The sequence below is a fragment of the Lipotes vexillifer genome, unplaced genomic scaffold (genome assembly GCF_000442215.2).
Source record: "Lipotes vexillifer unplaced genomic scaffold, Lipotes_vexillifer_v1.1 scaffold472, whole genome shotgun sequence".
Taxonomy (NCBI): domain Eukaryota; kingdom Metazoa; phylum Chordata; class Mammalia; order Artiodactyla; family Lipotidae; genus Lipotes; species Lipotes vexillifer.
The window spans coordinates 1,469,235-1,489,032 of NW_006797698.1; the positions used below are offsets into that span (position 1 = coordinate 1,469,235).

General features: G+C 53.3%; 1 protein-coding gene across 4 annotated transcripts in view; it reads left to right on the forward strand.

Moving 5' to 3' along the window:
- Positions 1 to 19,798, forward strand: part of PRKAG2 (protein kinase AMP-activated non-catalytic subunit gamma 2) — a 287,757-nt gene that overhangs the window by 145,086 nt on the left and 122,873 nt on the right. For 2 of the 4 annotated variants that reach the window (XM_007469804.1, XM_007469807.1), the window contains one exon: positions 16,332 to 16,337. The exons of the other annotated variants lie outside the window; for them this stretch is intronic. In XM_007469804.1, the coding sequence (XP_007469866.1) occupies positions 16,332 to 16,337 (6 nt within the window). The remainder of the gene's footprint in view (positions 1 to 16,331; positions 16,338 to 19,798) is intronic. 4 annotated transcript variants of the gene reach the window in all.

Here is a 19,798-nt window from a genome sequence, read left to right on the forward strand (position 1 = left end):
CAAAAAAAAAAAAAAAAAAAAGCAGACACTCTGAGTGTGTGACTTCAGGGTGTCAAGGTCTGTTCTGAGTTATCTATTTTAAGAAAATTGTTTTCCACAAATAGCAGAAAGGACACAGACACAAAGCTTTAGTTGCTGCAGACCAGACTCCTCAGCCAGCACCATCGACTCACTCCGGAAGGCCCATGGTGTCGGTCTATTAGATAGAATCTCCTACTTAGGTCACTCGTGGGCTACAAGCAACAAAAAGCCTAACTCAGACAGGCTTGAACAATAACAGAGCCCGGGTAGGAAGTGGAGCCTTGGTGTGCTGTGAGGGGCAGATGTCAGGGTGGAATTCAGCATTGAGTGAGTGACCTCCCAGGAAGGATAAAGGGAGGAAGCAGGGACGGGCAGGGAGAGCCCTGGGCTGGACGCAGCTCTGACACTGGGGACCGAGGGGACGGGAGGATGGGTAGTGAGAGCCCCAGACAGCTGCCCATTTCAGAGGAGGCTCCGGCCAGGTAGACGGGCATTGCTGCTTCAAGTGCCACGTCCCCTCCTGCAGGATCAGGCCTGCCCTCGCTCCACACCAGTCGTAGCCATGGCCTCGGGGTGGAGGGGAGCGAGGAGTGTGCTCTCCAGCAGGAGGCCTGAGCGGTGCATCTGCCCGCCCAACGTGGCAGCTCGTGCAAGGAGCTGGGCCCGGCCGAGCCTGGGGACGGGCTACAGAGTTCTCTCCGGGCTGGGGAGCTTTGCCGTCTGGCACTGACGCTGCTTGCATTGCTCAGCTCCTCAGAAGATACACGTGGTCTCTGGGCAACGGTTGGCGGGGGCGACATTTCAGGCACTTCCCTCCATACCCTGCATTTCCCAAGTTTCAGGGCCTTATGCTTAATAGGGCCTCCAGGACTAGTTGTTGAGGGAGAGAGCAGGAATCCGCTGTGATTGAGAAACCCCTGGTCACCTGGCAGGCTGTGAGCTCTGAGCTGCGAAGGCAGAGGGCAACAGGCAGCCCTTTCAGGCTCAAGAGGCTGATGCGGAAAAGAGAGAGGACGCAAGTTCTTAAACAGAAAGGGGTGGGGGAGGGGCGGGGGGCCTGCCAGCCCACACTCAGATCTGGTGAGTGAGAACTGGAAAATCCCACTGGGAAGTCAGCCTTGGACTCCATGGAAGGGGGTCCCATTGGGCCTGGCGTCAATTGGAGCTCCTAGCCACAGGCCTAGAAATGAGTTCTAGCTTGTTTAAGTGGACCCTCCAAAATGTATTAAAGCGTATTGAGTAGCTCACAGAATCCCCAGGATGCAAAGAACCAGGCTGGGTACTCCCAAGAAGTGCCCAGAGTCCAGAGCAAGGACACTGGACCCCCACACAGTGCTGGACGTGGACACCATGACCCCGTGCCAGGCCCTGGACATACCAGCAGGACTTTTGCACTGCTATGGACTGAATTGTGTCCCCGCCCCCTGCTCCAAATTCATATGTTGAACCTCTAACCTTTAATGTAACTGTATTTGAAGATAAGGCTTTTAGGAGATAATTAAGGTTAAATGAGGTCAGAGCATGGAAACCTAATCCCATAGGATTGGTGGCCTTATAACAAGAGGAAGAGAGAGAGATTTCTCTCAGCAGAACTTGACCATGTTGGTACCTTGATCTTGGACTTCCCAGCCTCAGGGAAGTGGGAAAATAAATTTCTGTTGTTTACTCCACGCAGTCTGTGGTGTTGTGTTATGTATGGCAGCCCAAGCAGACTAAGACAGCCACCCACCTCTGGAAACCAGGGGATCCTGCTTTGCACCTACTTCTGTGCAGCAGGTGCTGAGTCTGGCCCAGGACGTCCACCCATCAGTCTAGGTCCCGTGGGGGCTTGCCACCGCAGCCCCTGGGGGGCTGGGAAAGTGAGTTTTTGAGCCCCTCTCCCATTCTAGAGCCCAAGCATAGTGAAGATTTGACAGATGCTGGGTGGGCAGAACTGACAAAGCCCTCCCAACATCAGGACAGTGGACTTGAGGGAGGTCTCCAGAAAGGTTGAGACCAGCTGCCAGGAGACATCGCCCATGTGGTAATACTTCTTGGTAAGTCACCAAGTCTCAGGCTGGGTGATTAGCTTTGTAGCCTAAAAAAAAAAACCCCACTATTTTCAGCACACCAAGAACAGATCTGTTTCTTGGTTCCTAAAAACTATCCAGAGGTAAGGTTTTCTCACCTCCGTGGCACAGATAATGGGCACGTGTGTGGACCAGCATACGTACACCAGCACTCTACCAGCTGGGCGACACAGGGAACCAGTCCAACAGCTGCAGCGGGATTGCAAGGATGATCTGGAACGGGGCCGAAGCCCGGCCACCCTTCCCGTAAACCGTGTGTGGAAGGGTGTTTGTAGCTCCCTGCTTTGTGTCCTTGGATGACCGTTTTCCCACCATTCTCTTCTCTTGGAGTTTCTCCAAAAAGGTTCTTCTTGTTAAATTAGAGTAAACTCTTATTTCTGTCTCCCTGCAGGTGACAACAGGGCAACCTCGTTCCTTCTTTTGTTTCCCCAGATTCTTACGGGGCAAGTCACTGCTTCTCTTGCTGCTGCCAACACTTATTTCTAGAAAAGGTTACAGAGGCTAAAGGTGTAACCACTGTCCCTCCCCACACCCCGAACCCCACCCGGCTCGGTATGTGCCCTCACCTGCCCCATAGAAGTGCACATCTTTGAGTCAGTTGCTTGCCTCAGATCTACATGTTTTCTGAAGTGTTTAGAAACTGTTTTCCTTAGAGGAATTCATACCACTAACTGATAGAATTTTTATTAATCTCTGTGCCTTGCAAAATGAATTTCTGTGGAGCCACATTACAGTCTTGGTGATGCCTAAGCCTCAGTTTCCACATCAACATAATGGGAAACACGCCCCCCCCCATCTGCCTTCTTTAAGTGATTATTATGCACCTGTTATGTGCAGGACTGGGCTGCATTTCAGGTTGTGCTTGGTGGGCTCTGGTGGTGTGAGCCCTGAGCTGATGAGACCAGGGCTGGTGGGTTCAGGCCCCATCTGGACAAGGTGGGCTTGCTCTGCCCAGCCCCCTGCTTCTCTAATGAACGCCCCGGCACACAAAGGGGGCTGGAATGACACGGCATTCTTACCAGACGAAGGTCTCTATCCATTCCCTTGGCAAACGTACTGAACGTCTAACAGTAAACGCTTCCACATGTATCTTCCTTCGATCTCTGAGTTAAAGGACAAGGGAACCGTGGGTTTAGTGTCATGTCTGACCCCTGGGGGTTAATATCAACCTGGCTTGTGTGTTGTTTGTTTCTCTGTTGGTCAATGGCCCTAAACAGACATGCATACGGCTCTACCTTGGCCCCAAGACATGGCTGGGCTCATGGATTTGGATGAAGCTGTCCCTTGGAAACCCTTGCAAAATCTCCATCTTGGTGTCCATTTTCCTTGGCGCTTGGAAGCCAAACATAAGCGAAGAATGTTAATAACAGCATTGGGTGTTTAATGAACATTTACTGTTATGTCAGGCACTTTTCTTACACTGTCTTCTTTACTCCGCACAATGCCACTCTAATATCTATGTTCAGATGGAGACGTGAGCTGAGAAAAAAGAGACTTATTCAAGTTACTTGGCTAGTAAATGGCAGAGCAGGGACCCAAGGCCAGGATTCTCTACCCACACCGGTAAACCCTTCTCCGTCAATGAGAATCCTCTAGGGGATGGGCGGGGAAAAGTACAGATTCTTAAACTTGACCCCCTAAACTGTGATATATGTGGTCTGGGGTGGGGTCCAGGAGTTTGCATTTTTTAAAATAAATTTATTTATTTATTTATTTATTTATTTTTGGCTGCATTGTGTCTTCGTTGCTGCGCTCAGGCTTTCTCTAGTTGCAGCGAGAGCGGGCTACTCGTCCTTGCAGTACACAGGCGTCTCATCGTGGTGGCTTCTCTTGTGGAGCACGGGCTCTAGGCGCACGGGCTTCAGTAGTTGTGGCACGTGGGCTCAGTAATTGTGGCACGTGGCCTCTAGAGTTCAGGCTCAGTAGTTGTGGCGCACGGGCTTAGTTGCTCTGCGGCATGTGGGATCTTCCCGGACCAGAGCTCGAACCCGTGTCCCCTGCATCGCAGGCGGATTCTTAACCACCACACCACCAGGGCAGCCCCAGGAGTTTGCATTTTTGACAAGACTTCTAAGTAATTCCAATGCAGGTGTCGGAGTGACGACACTTACATACCGTCTTCATGAGTTGGTAGTTGTTGACGGTGGGTGATGGGAAAGTGGAATGTCATGATTCTGCTCTACTTGTCAATGGGTTTAAATTTTCATACCAAAAAGTAAAAAAAAAACTGCACTGCACACATGCAAGAGACCTGGCAACGCGTCCTTTAAAAAACTGCTAATTCACAGTCTGGCTTGCAAGCCAGAGATGTGTCCTGAGAGACCAGAATTAAAGGATCAAGGCTGCCTTGGTAAGGGATCCATGATTCTCTCCACTCCCAGAAGACAGTTTGGGGCGTGTAGATTTGCAAACTAGCCTATCTGGTTTCTGAAATGTCAGATTCAGAACTCTTTCCTCACTGACACCCCACCCCCAGTCCTTCTGGGATTTTTGCACTTGAGTCTTCCTTCTCCAGGTTCAGCATATTTTGTTATCCTGCCTTGATTTAAATATCCGGCCACAGAAAGGAGAAATTAGAAACCTCTTCAGCTCCAGAGGAAGGTCCATTCAGCAGGGCAGAGAGTGTTTGTAGAGGGAACACCCAAAGCAGTTTGCTCCCCCTCCCCCATGGCCTGAACACAAGGACAGCCCATAAATACAGTTTGCTTTGGATGCTGGGAATCTGCTGAAAATACCCTGTACCCAAATGAGTGATGGAAAATGTAAACGCAAGTGGAACAAATTTGCAGGGTACAGCATTTTTCTTCTCTGAATCATCAAGCTGTATGTAAACCTCCACAAAAGATAAAGATTGAGGTAGGAGAACCTTGTCACACCTTCTGTTGGCAGTTGGACCCCAACTGAGCGTGTGGTTGACCCTAGTTGTAGATGCTCACCATCAAGTGCCATTTTTGGTGACAGGAGCCTGATTTTCCCCGGGCTCCCCTCCTGCAGCTGGCAGCCCTGGGAACCATCTCCTGAGTCAGGCCAGCAGGCACCTCCCACCCCCCAGCCTCAGATTGTGGTAGGAAGACACAGAGGTAACGGAGCACCTCACGAACAGTTTTGCTGAGGGTAAGCCTAGATACCAGTAGTTACTAGAATTCTGAGCTCATTAATTAGGCCTGTCTTTAAAAAAAAAAAAAGAAGAACATTCATCCTACTTTCCCTTCACAATATTGGACAGTAGTTGGCTACATGGAGAGCATGAGGAGAGAAGCAATTTGAGTTCTGGAGCCAGGTAGTCCTGGGTTCAAGTCCAGCTCAGCCCAGTGACCTTGAGTGAATAAATCCCATCTCTTCCTACTGTGGTATCCCAACTTTACAGTGGAGGCAGCACGGTGCTCTGTGACAGGTGATGGCTGGAGTCACGTCCCAGGGTGTGTTGGCGGGGGCGGGGCCTTGCCAAGGTCATGCTCTGTACATTGTCCTTCCACGCCCTTTCCCCACCCTTTTAGGGTGTGGTGAGAGTTTTCTTGCTTAATAATGCCCCGTTAGCTGTTGGGGCTTCCCGTGCCCTTGGGCCACTGCTGCCCTGAGCCTGGGCTTTGCACTGGGCCCTGGCCAGCCCGCCTGGAGCCCTGTGTTGCCCTGGGCCCAGGTCACTGGCTGGCCTTGTCTAACCTGGCTCCTGGTCAGGTGCTCGGTCCTCTGTGTGCCCTGCATTTCCCACCGCGGGGGCTCGGGGACCTCTTCCAGGGCCCGACCCAGCCCTCGGGCTCCCAGGGCACAGGCTGGCAGGGTTGGGTGGGGTGCTCAGGCCTGTGCTGTTCACCTCTCAGCATCCCCACCCAGAAGAGAGCATTTGGCCTTTGCGTTTCCGCTGCTCTCCCCCCGAGGCAACGGCCCCATCAACCCTCCACCTCCTCCAGCCTTGGGGATCCTTGGGAGGCTGGCACGCAAGCAGGGGAAGCATGAGTGAGTTTCTCAGAAGATCACTCAATGGTCCCGCAAATCAGCGGGGGCTTCTCCAGCCGCTGGTCAGGATGAGGGACCCTGGAAATGTGGCAGCGGCAGTACCCCCGCTACGCTGCCCCACGATGCCTACCGACGACCCCCAAGGATGGCCCCATCAGGGTCGAGCAGACATTGCTGTTACTCCCCGGACAAAGCCCCTCCAGCCTGGGAAGAGTCTGAGAGAGGGGGACTGGGTTCCAGGGACATGACCCTGTTTTTACCCAGGTGCGTGAGCTTGTCCTCTGACCGACGCTCAGCGTTCTGGGTGAGTGAACAACTCTTGGTCCCTCCCTGAGTTTTACCTGGTGAAACGGAGTGCTTGCAGGGCTGGAGCTCCCGGGGAGGCTACAGGTGGCAGGGACCTTGTTCGTGCATCCTGAGGCAGAGGCAGGGCTGGGCCTGACAGCTGCATCCTCCCTGTAGGTAGACACCTCTGGAGTGTGTATTCAAGCACCCTTCTCCTTGCAGTCCTGGCCCAGAGGCCAAGGGAACCACAGTGCCCTCAGGGTCAGGTCTGAACGGTATAAGCAATGGCCAGAGCATGTTCTGGAGGCAGCCTGCAGGGACATCGGCCTGAGCTGCTGTCGCTGCCACAGCTAACGCTCCTGCCAAGCAGGTTTGCATCTTTCTTGTGAATGCATATCTTGGAAGCAAGTGGGGAAGGCTTCAGCCAATGACGTTATAAAACCAGTTTGCCTTCCAGGGTGCATCTGAGCGAAGCAGATTGCTGGCGGTTGCACACACTCTGGCCCCCGTTTTCCCCTTGGTGTCCTCCTGGACTCACTTTACAGTTTATCAGTGTCCCTCATGGGACGATGCTCTGACCCCTTCAGGACCCGTTTCATAGCCTGGGGGCGCTAGTGAAGGGGACATTTGGAGGATCTCACTGGATAAAGGCAGGACAAGCGGGGAGCCTGACTTCCAGGTCCAGGGCCGTGAACAGGTTTTCTGGCTCCCTCACCTCTAACTACTTATTCCCTCCCACAAGGAAGCCTTGGTTTCTCCTTTGGTGCCCCGGGGCCAACAGGCAGAGAGGCCAGTGGCTCAGAGCCCGGGCTCTGGGGCCAGACGGCATGAGTTCTCCGCAGCTCTGACTCTGCCCAGCTTTGGTGCCTCAGGAAAGTCATGTGATCTCCTGGTACTTCCTCTTGTCTCAGGGGCCACAAAGCCTCCCTCAAGGGGTGTGGTGAGATTAAATCAGCTACTGTTTGTAGATCGCCCCAAACAATGCCTGATACGGAATAGCCACTTAATACAAGGGCTGGGGAATATGCGCTTTCTCGTCAGTTGAGTTTTCAAAAGAACTGCTGCTTGCCCTTCAACTAAAGCATTCTAATCGCATCTTTCTAGGATATGCATCCCTGACCGTCCAGGCAGCATCCCCCCCCCACACACACACACTCTCGTGAGCCTTCTTTGCATGCCTCGGCAACACCACTGTGGGTGGCCGAGGCTCAGCCTGCACTGGCCTGGGTCTCCCGCAGGCAGCTTCCCTCCAGCGTCCTTGGGGCCCCTCTCATACACTGCAGCCAGGACACCAGCCAGGACACCAGCCAGGACAGGCCAGGTGGCAGCCTCGTGGCAAGAGCAAATGGGCCACACAGGCCCAAGGACTCCGGCTGCACCCGGCACACTGTGGCATCACAACCCGCCGCCACAGCTGGGGCTGCAGGAAGGCAGGGGGCCCAGGGTGTGACTGCCGTGGAGATGGCTAAGTCACACCCTGTCCCTGGTCCCCTACTGATGGCATAGGTCATTTTCAGTGCTTTGTAGTTTGCTCTGTCAGTTGTGTCCCTGGGCGTCATTGGGAAGGCCTTAATTGGCTTGGAGAAATGGGGCCTTTGACACGGCTTGGTGGTTGAAGCTGCCTGTGAGCAGGGGCTCCCCTTGTCCGATCCAAACCCATTTGGGCTGGTTTTCCCTCTGATGGGGAGCTGCAGCCCCAGGTCACACTGACACTAGCTAAATAGTTTGGTATTGCACCTTTCACTCCAAGGCAAGATGCCGTCTGTTTCTGACCTGCCTGACAAGGCATTTCCACAGACCTTGTTTCATCTTTCCCCTGACCAGCAGGGCTCAGGAGACCCAGGCTCCAAGCCTGAAGTCCTACCTTCAGTGGCCCTGTTCTTGGGAGTCAGGGGGCACAGCCCTAAGCTGGTGTGTGCAGCTGTCCAGTAAAGAGGCAATAGGAGAGGTGGCGTTGGAGGCCAGCCCTGTCCCTGAGACCCCTGCGGGCCTGAAGCTGACTTAGAGCATGCCCCAGGAGAACAGGCAGACCTGTGGCCCTTGCTTTAACCCAGGATGAGCCTCAGAGCCTGGGCACTCAGACAGAGGTGGAAATTCACCCAAATCCTTAGAAGCTCCAGGAGGGCCTCAGGGGGCTGATCTTTTGGACCATAGGATTGTTTTCTTTCTGGGCCCTTGTAAAAACTGACTGCACTGACTCTCACACCCCCTTCTCTCTGAAAAGTCCCGGTTTCCCTTCCTGGACCTGCAGCTGCTCAGCTGCCTGGGCACAGCCTTGTGCCACGTCCCCTTACGTAAGAAAGCAAATCAAGAGCTGGGCTGATGGGGACACGTGCATCCTAAGTCAGGCTCCCAGATCGGCTGAGCTTAGGAGTCGGGGACAGCTTCCCCTTCCATCCCTGCCGGACAGAGAGACACGGCCTCACCCAGGGAGATCACAGCGTAGCACGATAAAGCCACAAAACAATCTTCCGTGTATTCATAACATCATATTAGGTACCCGTGTGTACCGACCCAGCCCCCTCACTGCCTGTCTCCCTAAGGAGTGTCTATCAGGGACAGCTCGGTTGCAGCGGGAACGCACCCCACGGTCCCCAGGGCCAGCGCTGTGTGATGGACGATGTTGGCAGGGGATGCTGCTGTGTGTTCAGTCTGCTGGACTAATCCTGTTTGGGGCTTAGTGCTCGGACAACCAACTTTACCAGCAGGATTAACTTCTGATTCTTGTACATCTGTTTGTGTGTGTGTGTGTGTGTGTGTGTGTGTGTGTGTGTGTGTTTTATGACCAGACTGAGAAAAGGGAACAAACGCAATAATTTGGGCCCTTCTCTTATCAGCAGGAATGAAAAGGAAACCTGACATCCTGCTTGGACTCTGATACCAGCAGCTTGATAAGAGAACATTTCATCATGTATTTCAGACGCCCCGGGGCCTCTGCTCGGGGCAGCTGAAAGTACATCCCAGTTGCCTTTATGTTTTATCGGAACCTTGAGAAATTCTCATTAACCTGCTCATCATTAGAAATGAGTTTGACATTTGGCTGGTCAATTCAGTGGTGTATCTTACAGTAGATAGTATCTGATACTCAAAAAAAAAAGAAAAAAACCCTCGTTCAGCTCAGGGTTCTTTGTTTCCTGTTGCTGAGGCTGCCAGGGATAGGACCGTTGAGCACTAACTGGACATGCTGTGTCTGCTGAGTCCTAGGTTCGGGGGTTGGTCAGACTTGGGTTCAAAACCTGGTCCCCACCACTCCGCAGCCTTACTCCTACTGTGCTTTTCTGACCAGTAACATCCCTCCCCCACCCCCCAAGCCTTGGCATCCACAGAGGGATAAATACCTCCCTCACACACGGTGCTGGGCTCCCTTAGACGAAACGTGTAGCCCCGCACAACGCAGAGGTTCCACAAATGCTCCAGTGCTGGTCTCCTTCCCTCTTTTCCTGTCCTGTGAGATTTTTCTGCTGAATACAGACCTCAGATAAAGGCAAGCAGCACCCCCCAGAGAAAGTGTGCATGCCTTTTGTGAACACGTGCCCGAACGTTCAGATGGCATCGTTTGTAATAGTCCCAATGCAGACACTCCCCAGATGCCCACAGCAGTCCAAATCTTAAGTACGCTGCAGTAAGCTCACATGACAGAACGTTGTGTGGCAACGTGAATAAACGGTCTACAGCCACGTGCAGCAAGTATGGCAAACCTCACAAATAATACGAGCAAGAGGAGCCTGACGTAAAAGAACATAAAACACGAAACAGGCAAGACTCACATATGATGTTAGAATCATGATTATCTTCAGCGGTGAGTGGTGCCTCCGAGGGGCTTCTGGGACCTGGTGCCATTCTGTTCCTTAACTGAGAGCTGCTGCCACGGATGCACTCACTCTGTGCAAATTCATCCAGTCGTACACTCAAGATTGGTACATTTTTCTGCATTATGCTCCAATAAAATGCTTATTTATTTATTTAGTTTTGGCTGCGTTGGGTCTTCGTTGCTGCGCGCGGGCTTTCTCTAGTTGCGGCAAGCGGGGGCTACTCTTCGTTGCGGTGCACGGGCTTCTCATTGCCGTGGCTTCTCTTGTTCCAGAGCACGGCCTCTAGGTGCGCGGGCTTCAGCAGTTGTGGCACGCAGGCTCAGTAGTGGCGCGTGGGCTCTAGAGCGCAGGCTCAGGAGTTGTGGCGCACGGGCTTAGTCGCTCCGCGGCATGTGGGATCTTCCCGGACCAGGGCTCGAACCTGTGACCCCTGCATTGGCAGGCGGACTCTCAACCACTGCGCCACCAGGGAAGCCCCTAAAACGTTTTTTAAAGCCACGAGTAGCAAGGTGATACGAGAGGAGGAATGCTGTCGAGTTCATTTCATCGATAATACAGATGGAGGAGAGAGGGGGAGCCGCCACCTCCTGGGCCGGAGCTTGGGAGCAGAATTGCTGCTGTCTGGGCTGGAGATGCTAGCGGGTTGAGAACACTGATTTATTGGCCCATTGGTAAAATAAGTTGGAAACACACCGGAGAAGCAGCGGGGGAGTTCTGCAAACAGATTTTCTTGCTTAGAGCAGCTGCAGAGGGTTATTCATCATGGCAGAGAAGAGCCACTTTTTCCCTTTCCCTTCTGTGCCTCTGGTACCCACTGATGAGTGAGTCAAAGAACTTGAAATGGCATTGAAGAAGGTTGAGCTGCTCTCAGCGATTGTGAGAGACTGGAAGGGAGGGCAGGGTGGGTGGGGGTCTTTCTGCCCAGGGTTCCCTTTCTCTTTGGGCAACCTGGTGCATGCTTCACTGGAGGGAGAAAACAGATCCAGGGAGAAATGAGCAGTGCCAAGGATGTGTAAGGATGCTTGGAGGCAAAGCTGTGCCATTGGCAGCTGGACATTCACTTTACTTTGTTGCAGTTCTCTGGCTGTAACCTCCAGCTTCTGGCCTTGGGGGCTCATCTGCAGTCCTGAACTTGAGCCCCTCCCAGGATACCTCTGGTCTCTGGTCTCCCCTGCTTACCATCATCCCAGCCCCCCCAGTCACATCGCTCATCCTTCACACAATCACAATTAATTCATGCTACTGTCTTATCCAGTCATTTGGATGTTTTAACTTGGGGTTCTTGGGACTGTGAGTGCTCCGTCCTGAGGACCAAGTTATTAGCAGGTGATTGTTAAAGCTCAGAGTTGCATTTGTCTGTGCGCAGAATGGATACGGTGTGCCCTTGATGGGCTTACTGGCGGATGAGGAGAGAAATCAAACCTGTATAAGAGATAAGTTAGACGAGCAGATGGGAACACAACTGGCGAGCCTTCAGGCATGGGCTCGTTGTGTGGATCTGGCTCTCGGGCTCAGGGCGGACCTGCACCCCAGCCTGTCCCCTGTCGGCATTGATGAGGACTGGCTGAAATGTCAAGGTCTACTTTCCCGCATCAGGGAGAAGAGCCAATGAGTGCCTTTGGAGGCCCCTTTGACCGTGCGGGGGGGAGTGGCCTCCCTCCCTTTCGAAGGACAGGGACCAGGGATATTGGGAATGTGGAAAACGAGCTCGGGCTAACCCAACAAAAGTTGACTTTTTCTGAAAATTGAACTCTTAATCATTGTGCCTTTCTTATTACAAAGGCATGTTGTAGAACAACACTGTCCAGTAGAACTTTGTGCAAAATGATGCGTCCTATGCCTGTGCTGTCCAAGATGGTAGCCACTGGCCGCCACAAATATGGACAGTGCACCTGTTCCTGGGGTTGCTGTAACAAGGCACCACAAACCGGGTGGCTTAAAGCAACGGGACTTTGTCTCTCATGGTTCTGGAGGCTGGAAGTCTAAAATCAAGGTGTCAGAAGGTCGGCTTCTATTATAGGCTCTGAGGGAGAATCTTCCAGGCCTGTGTCCCAGCATCTGGCACTCGTTGGTGTTCCTTGGCTTGCAGCTGCCTCATTCCCATCTCTGCCTCCATCCTCACGTGGCATCCTCCCCTGCGTATCTGTATCCAGATTTCCCCCTTCCTATAAGGACACCAGTCATGTTGGATTAGGGCCCAGCCTAATGACCTCATCTTAACTTGATTATCTCTGTAAAGACCATAGGGTCCCCATAAGGTCACAGTCACCGGTTTTGGGGGCTTAGAACTTCAACGTATCCTTTTGGGGGACACAGTTCAACCCGTAGCAGCAATGAGGAACTGAACATTGGACCTTATTTAATTTTAAATGTAAACATCCACCCGTGGCTAGTGACCAGCTCCTGGGCAGCCCAGCTGCAGACTCTGGAGGGAGAATTTGGATAATCCCGCATTTCGGTTCAGAGCCACCCTTGGCCCAGCGACCGCTCTAGTGGGTGTCACCTGCTGGCTCCAGTGAGGCTTCTTCCCTGGGCAGCAGCCCCTGAGGACTGGGAGAGGGGAAGGGGCCCGACTAATCCCTGAGCGATGAGGATGCCAAGAGCGGGAGCTCTGAGGGGCGATGCCAGGCTGCTGTTCCTCAGACCCGCATATACCGAGCCGGGGTCTCAAAATCCAGGCTCCACGAGGACGGGGCCGCTTCTCTTTTGCCCATTGTCTCCAGCACCCGGAACTGAGCCTACCCTAGACGATGCTTAATTCACTCAGTTTAAAAGATCGGGGTGCCAGAGAGAGGGCTGCTAAAAGTCCCCTCCCATTCTCCTTTGGGGGAAAGAAAATATTTTGCAATGACTTATTCAATGACCCCTTTCCTACTAAATATTAAGACAGAGGCCACATTGCTCCGAACTGCATTTTAAGATATCAGTGGGACTGTTTTATGCATCTCGGATGCAGCAAACTATCGGCCGGCATGGCAGTCTCCTTTTGGGGCTTCCTGTTTTTGCAGTTTGCGGGCAGTACTTTGTGACAGATGATGGCAGCCAACCACTATCCCCCTCCACCACCCTCTAGCTTCCCTCCCCCCACCTCCCCCCATTTATCTAATCGTCATCGTTGGCAAAGACCAGCCTCGTCCAAGAGCCTCGTCCAAGAGCCTCGTCCAAGAGCCTCGTCCAAGAGCCCCGCCCTCACCGCGCCTACAGCACTGCCGTGTTTGCTCTGCTGTGTATCAGCCTCCTTATCTTATCTTACTTTCATTTATTTATGAATACCTTTTCTTTTTCCAAAAAGGATTTATGCATACTTAATCATATTCTTGCCCTGTGGCTTTAATGGGCTCGTACATTTCTTTCTGTCTCCTCAGCCGGACCCATTATCCCAAGCAGAGGCTCTCTGGCTCGCGCCTTTTTATCCCCATCCAAACACTTCGCTGTGCAGTAGGTGCCCGGTGAATACTTAACCATCTCATTGATGGATTATTTCAAAGCAGGAATACCCTGAAAAGCCCCTTTGCCGTGTCTTAACTGAAAAGTAAACATCTCCAGCGGGAAGGGGGGAAGCTCTTTACACCGGCCTCCTTCATGCTAAAGGCTGCCGGGACAATGAAAGGGAAATGTTTCTCCCCCGCTTCAACCCCAGTGAATCTGAGGCACCCCCAGGTTCCTCGTGGTAACCCTACCTCCTCTTTCTCAGCAGGGGGCTGAGGCCATAACCTTGACCATCAGCACCCAGGCCAGTCTCCCCAAGATCTCCTGGGACTCCGCCAGCAGCAGCCTTGCCCAAGGGAGGAAAGCAAGATTCGTGGGGGATTTTCTCTAGTCACCAGGCAGGACCTATGCCCAGAGGTCTTCACTGCAGCTGTGCCCTCGTGATAACTGTTCGTCTGGCTTCTCAGCCGTCTCCTCCTAAAACGAGGGTGAGCTTTTCACAGCTGACAACGGGGGACAGTTTGGCCCAAGCGGGAGGAGGGGATCAAGGTCAGAGAAAAAGGGGTGGCCTCAAACATCATCAGCGTGTTTAGGGGTACTGCTCAGGGTTGCTGGGAAGGCTGCTCACTTGGAGGTTGTTTCCTTCTAACTGAAACTCTACCATTTAAGCTTGGTAGTCATTGCACTAGAGTGTGACTGGCTACAGGAGCTTCCACAGAAGTGGGTTTTCCCAGGGACACAGACTGCATCTCTGGGTGCCTGGGGCAGGTAGGGGAGAGGCCAAGCTCCAGACATCAGAGGCTTTCTCCCTCAGAGACAGGAGTTTGCTTGGGTTCGCCTCAACCCTTTGCACCCCGCCTTCTCTATCCTGGTGCCCCTGGGCCTTTGTGTCTTGGAGGTGGAAAGGCCAGGCAGAGAGGGGGTCCAGTTTGGTGCTAGTTCGGTGGCTCTGAGGTTCTGATCCGTCAGGACCCGACACCTGCCTTGGCCCTCCTGTCCCCTGGGTCCGGTCCTTGCTTTGCTGATGTTGGGGGCGGGGGCAGTGCCTGAACTTGTTTGGGTCCCACTGACCCAGATGTGATGGACCGCCTGCCCCACGGCCCCTCTTCCATCCGGCAGCTCCCCGGGGGCAGGTGCCTTTTTCTTCTCTCTCACCAAGAATCTGGAGCCCAGAGGGAGGGGCTGGGCCTGCAGGGGGCAGCCAGCCGGGGCTCCAGCAGGCCTGGGGAAGGCTGCCCTGGATCGGCCGCTCACCGCGCTCCGCGGCCGGGCACCGAGCTGGGCGGCTCTCGGGCCCTCTGCGGCCAGAGGACTAGCGAGCTTGGCCCGGAGCGGCCTGCTGCTCCCTCTTCCCTTCCCCTTTGGCTGCCCCTTCGCCCAGCCTTTCCTCCCAGCCATGTTCACTTCTCCCTGACTTGAAAGGAGAGGGAGGTTGGTTCCAGCCCTGCCCGCACCGGGATCTGGAAACTGCTTTTCCGACTGGGGGTTTAAAACCTAAGACCCTGCATTTTTTAAAGTTTGATGCTGATGGGTGGGCGGTCGAGGGGGAGCCTTTTGTAACCTTTCGTAACTGGGGGTGATGGTTTTCAGTATTTAGGCAGGAAAAAGACATGCTTGTTCTGAGTCAGAGGAGGAATGATGACATTTGGAGCTGCATGATGCCCGGCAGGAGGCCCGGCCTGCAGACCAGTGACGGCAGCAGTGAAAAAGGCCTCGCCTTGTCCCCCAAAGCCCCCCGTGTCCCCACCTGCCCAGGTCACCAGAGCAGCCACTTGGCCACATCCACATAAGGTCCCATGGCATCATGCTGTTCCAGAGCCTGGCTGGGGCACCCTGCTGCCCCTCTGACACTGCAGGTTACCACACGTGGCATTGAGAAGGCCCCAGGTGGGCTGTAGTTTTCTCTGAAAGCACCATTAGCTGTGGCTGAGGCTGTCAGAGCCACACTCTGAATGGTGAAGAGCAAGGGGAAGAGGGGGAGGGGGTGGGGGAGGGGTGGGGAAGGTGGGGGAGGGGAGGGTTGGGAGGGGAATTTGGGGACTGAAAGAGAACAAAGGTCTGTAGAGCCCCTGGCATCCCTGGCAGGGGCTGGGAGGAAACCCTGATATGAGGCCAGACTCCTGGGCTTTCAGGGGCGTACTGGGGACTCTAGCAGGCCAGGCTAGGCCCTGGTGCCGGCATCAAGCCCACGCCCTCTGGCCCCTGAAGGGCTGGCGTCGAGTGTGCACAGGGTGGGGCCCACCTCCTCTGCCAGATGAACCCCCGACCCTGTTGAGTCTGGCGGCTACAATGCCTGTGGTTTCCATCTGTGTCCAGCGGACCAAAGCCTCCATGTGGGCCCACTCTGAAGGTCTGCATGCTGGGCTGAGGGCTAGGCCAGAGCCCAGGCTTGCAGCTTCTGCTCCGGCCACCACGAAGAGAACAGCTTTCAGCACGCTTTGGGAGCTAAGCTAGCCTGTTCCCAGCGGAGGTATCCCATTCAAGAGTTCAAGTTTGGGGCTTCCCTGGTGCCGCAGTGGTTGAGAGTCCGCCTGCTGATGCAGGGGACACGGGTTCGTGCCCCGGTCTGGGAGGATCCCACATGCCGTGGAGCGGCTCGGCCCGTGAGCCATGGCCGCTGAGCCTGCGCGTCCGGAGCCTGTGCTCCGCAACGGGAGAGGCCACAACAGTGAGAGGCCCGCGTACCGCAAAAAAAAAAAAAAAAAAAAAAAAAAGAGTTCAGGTTTGATTCGTCCATTCCACTGATGGCTAAACTGAGCCTCAGGTTACACAGGAGCAGCCTTTTGGGCAACAGAGCTGGAGTTTGCACTGAAGCTTTTGCAGAATGAGTTGAAAGAGGGCTGGGGCTGTGTTTCCCATCAGTGCATTCAAAGCCCCCGGCACAGCGTCCAGCTCGATGCTGGCCCTCAGAGCCCCGCGTGAACACGTTCATGAGCGAACCCACAGAACGGTCTGTACCCCACGCCTGCTGGGAAGGGCTTGTCCTCGCTGGGAGTCCCTCGACTAATTCACACTGGGTCATCTGCCTTATCCTCCCCAGGAAGCTGGTAGGTGTTTTCTCAAATGGCTTTCTCGGGGAAAGGAAGGCAGAAGAGCACCGAAGGGGACGGTCCTCATGACTCCGTGGTCACGTCAGAGGGCGCAGGTTAAGCCGTGACATGGAAGAGCAGGTGACCAGTGCTTTAATTTACACAGCACAGAGCCATCGGACTGGGCACAGCTGCAGGCTCCGTGCCCAGGGGACACACACCCCCACCCTCCCTCCCCCGGTTATGTCACCGCAGCAGCCTCACCGGGTGTCATGTAAACGTCACATGACCTTGGCAGGGCTGCCCAGCTAGCACCTCGGAAGCTTGGCTGCAGGAGGCCAGGACCGTCTGGCGCCTCCCTGGCCTCCCCCCCACTGCCAGCCTGATGACCCATTCCTGGTCCTGTGACCATGGCATGGCCTCACATGCACCCAGGGCCTGGAAGAAGGGACAGCCCTCGCGTGGGTTAAGACAGGCAGATTCTGACAGCAGGGACAGTGGAGACATCCCCACAGGGTCTTTAGGGATGGTGTGTGCATCACACACCCTGACCCCCTGTTCCGGGCCCTTCGCATCCTGCCTAAGGGGCGCATGGAAGTCGGGCTATGGGGCTACAAGGAGGCTGCTGCCACCACAGGAAAGGGCTGTCGGAGACCTAGGAGGAGAAACAGAGCAATAACAAAGCAATAGCAAAGCTGGGAGGGACTTTGAAAAGAAAGCACTCTGGGGTCTGGCCATGCACCAGAATCTTATTCAGCCTTAAAAAGGAATAAATTCTGACCCCTGCCACCACACAGAAGAACCCTGAGAGCATTACGCACAGTGAAAGAAACCAGCAAGAAAGGACAAGTGCTAGATGATCCCACTTGTATGAGGGACTAGAGGAGTCACATTCACAGAAACGGAAAGTAGATGGTGGGTGTCAGGCCCAGGGAGTGGAGCAGGGAGACAGTGTTTCATGGGGACAGAGTTTCAGTTTTGGGAGATGAAAAAGTGGTTAAGAATCCGCACTCCCACTGCAGGGGGTGCAGGTTCGATCTCTGGTCGGGGAACTAAGGTAGGTCCCGCACGCCGTTCGGTGAGCCAATTAAAAAAAAAAAAAAAAAAAAAAAAAAGGTTAGGAGCCTGGATGGTGGTGGTGATGGTTGCACAACAATGTGAATGTATTTAATGCCACTGAATTGAACACTTAAAAAGGGTTCAGATGGTAGATTTTATGTCCTGTGTATTTTACCACAATTAAAAATCACTTAAGAAAGGTTAGAGAGTTCTGATCAACAAATTATCTTTTTCAGAAAGTTCTACTAACGTATTTGTCAGCTGCTCATTAAGTATTCACGTACTCAGCATACAGGTGTCTAAACAAAACCAAACCGCAATTTTTAGAAGCAGAAAGAAATAATAAGGTAAGCCCTGAAGGTGTGCAGATGCACGGGACCCTCTGCGGGCCTGGAGGGGCTGTGTGGACAGAGCAGGCAAAGGGGGGCTTGCGGGAGGGACGGGAGCCTGGGAGGAGAGGTGGGCGTTTTCACTCCTGCAGAAGCTGCTCTGGCCAGCAGCCACCTGGCGAGGGCCTCACCCTTGCGTCTTTGCTCTGGAACCCCCATGTGGCCCTACGAGAAGAGCCCCGGGGCCTCCTGCACTGACCCTGGGCTTTTCTGGGAGCTCAGTCCTACCGGGAGCCCCTCGAAGAAGACATCACTTGTTGGGGCCACAGTGCTGCCCTGGGCGAGGCGTGGAATGTGACGCCTGCCTCTCCTGCCGGCTCTGACCTTCCAGTTCTCTCCCGCTGCCCTGCCTTCCCGGCAGCCTGGAGGGCACAGGCTGGCGCGCAACACCTCACTCTTTCGCCTGCTCAGCAGGGGTGGCTCCAGCCTGTCTCCTGAGATGACCTTCAGGCCAGAGGGAGGGGTTTCCAGCTGCTATTTTTAATCGAGCAGGTCTTGGGCCAAGGTGGTGCTTCTGTTGAAAAGCTTAGGACTATCCCTCAGAGCCCACCCTTCATCCTTCAAGGCCCACAGGAGTTGGTACCAGGTGCCCCCCGCCCCATTAGCCTGGACCACACAGACAGCCCGTCAAACTCATGTTAGAGAACTTTCATGAACGATCGGGTTTATGGATGTAGAGTTGACACACAGTAAAATTCACCCTTTTTAGTGTACAGCTCTGTGAGTTTTGAGAAACATATATAATTATATAATCACCACCACCATCAAGACAGGGAACAATTCCATCACCCCCAAATATTCCCTCAGGCCCCTTTACAGTCAATTTCTTCCCTCCTCCATTCTCAACCCCTGGCAGCCTATAATTTTTCCCTACCCCATAATTTTGCTTTTTCCAGAATGTCATATAAGTGAAAAAAATCCAGTATATAGCCTTTGGGGTCTGGCTTCTTTCAGTTAGCAGAATGCATCTGTGAATCACCCACGTTGTTGCACGTATCAGTGGTTCTTTCCCTGTTATTACTGAGTAGTGTTCCATGGTATGGATGCACCAGTTTGTTTATTAATTCACCAGTTGAAGGACATTTGGGTGGTTTCCATTTTCAAACTATGAATAAAGCCACTATAAACGTTTGCATCAGGCTTTTGTGTGAATAAAAGTTTTCATTTCTCTTATGAGTGGTATTGCCGGGTTATATGGTAAATGTGTGTTTAGCTTCATAGGAAGCTGTCAAACTGCCTCCCAAACTGGCTGCACCGTTTTGCATTCCCACTAGCAATGTATGAGAGTTCCTGTTACGCCACGTACTCCCTAGCACTAAGTATGGTCAGTTTTTAGGAACATTTTCAGCTAGTCTGAGAGGTTTGTAGCGGTAGCTCATTGCAGTTTTAATTGTGCAGATTCCTGATGATTAATGATGTTGAGTATCTTTTAGTGTGCCTGCCATCTGTATATCCTCTTTGGTCAAGTATCTATTTAATCTTCTGTCCACTTTTCCTTTTAATTGAATTATTTGTTCTCTTATTATGGAGTTTTGAGAGTTGTTTAGATATTCCGGATACAAGTCCTTTATCACATATGTGTTTTGCAACTATTTTTCTCCCTGTCACTTGTCTTTTTTCCTTTCTTTAACAGTATCTTTTATTTTTTTATTTTTTTATTTTTTTGCGGCACGCGGGCCTCTCACTGCTGTGGCCTCTCCCGTCGCGGAGCACAGGCTCCGGACGCGCGGGCCCAGCGGCCACGGCTC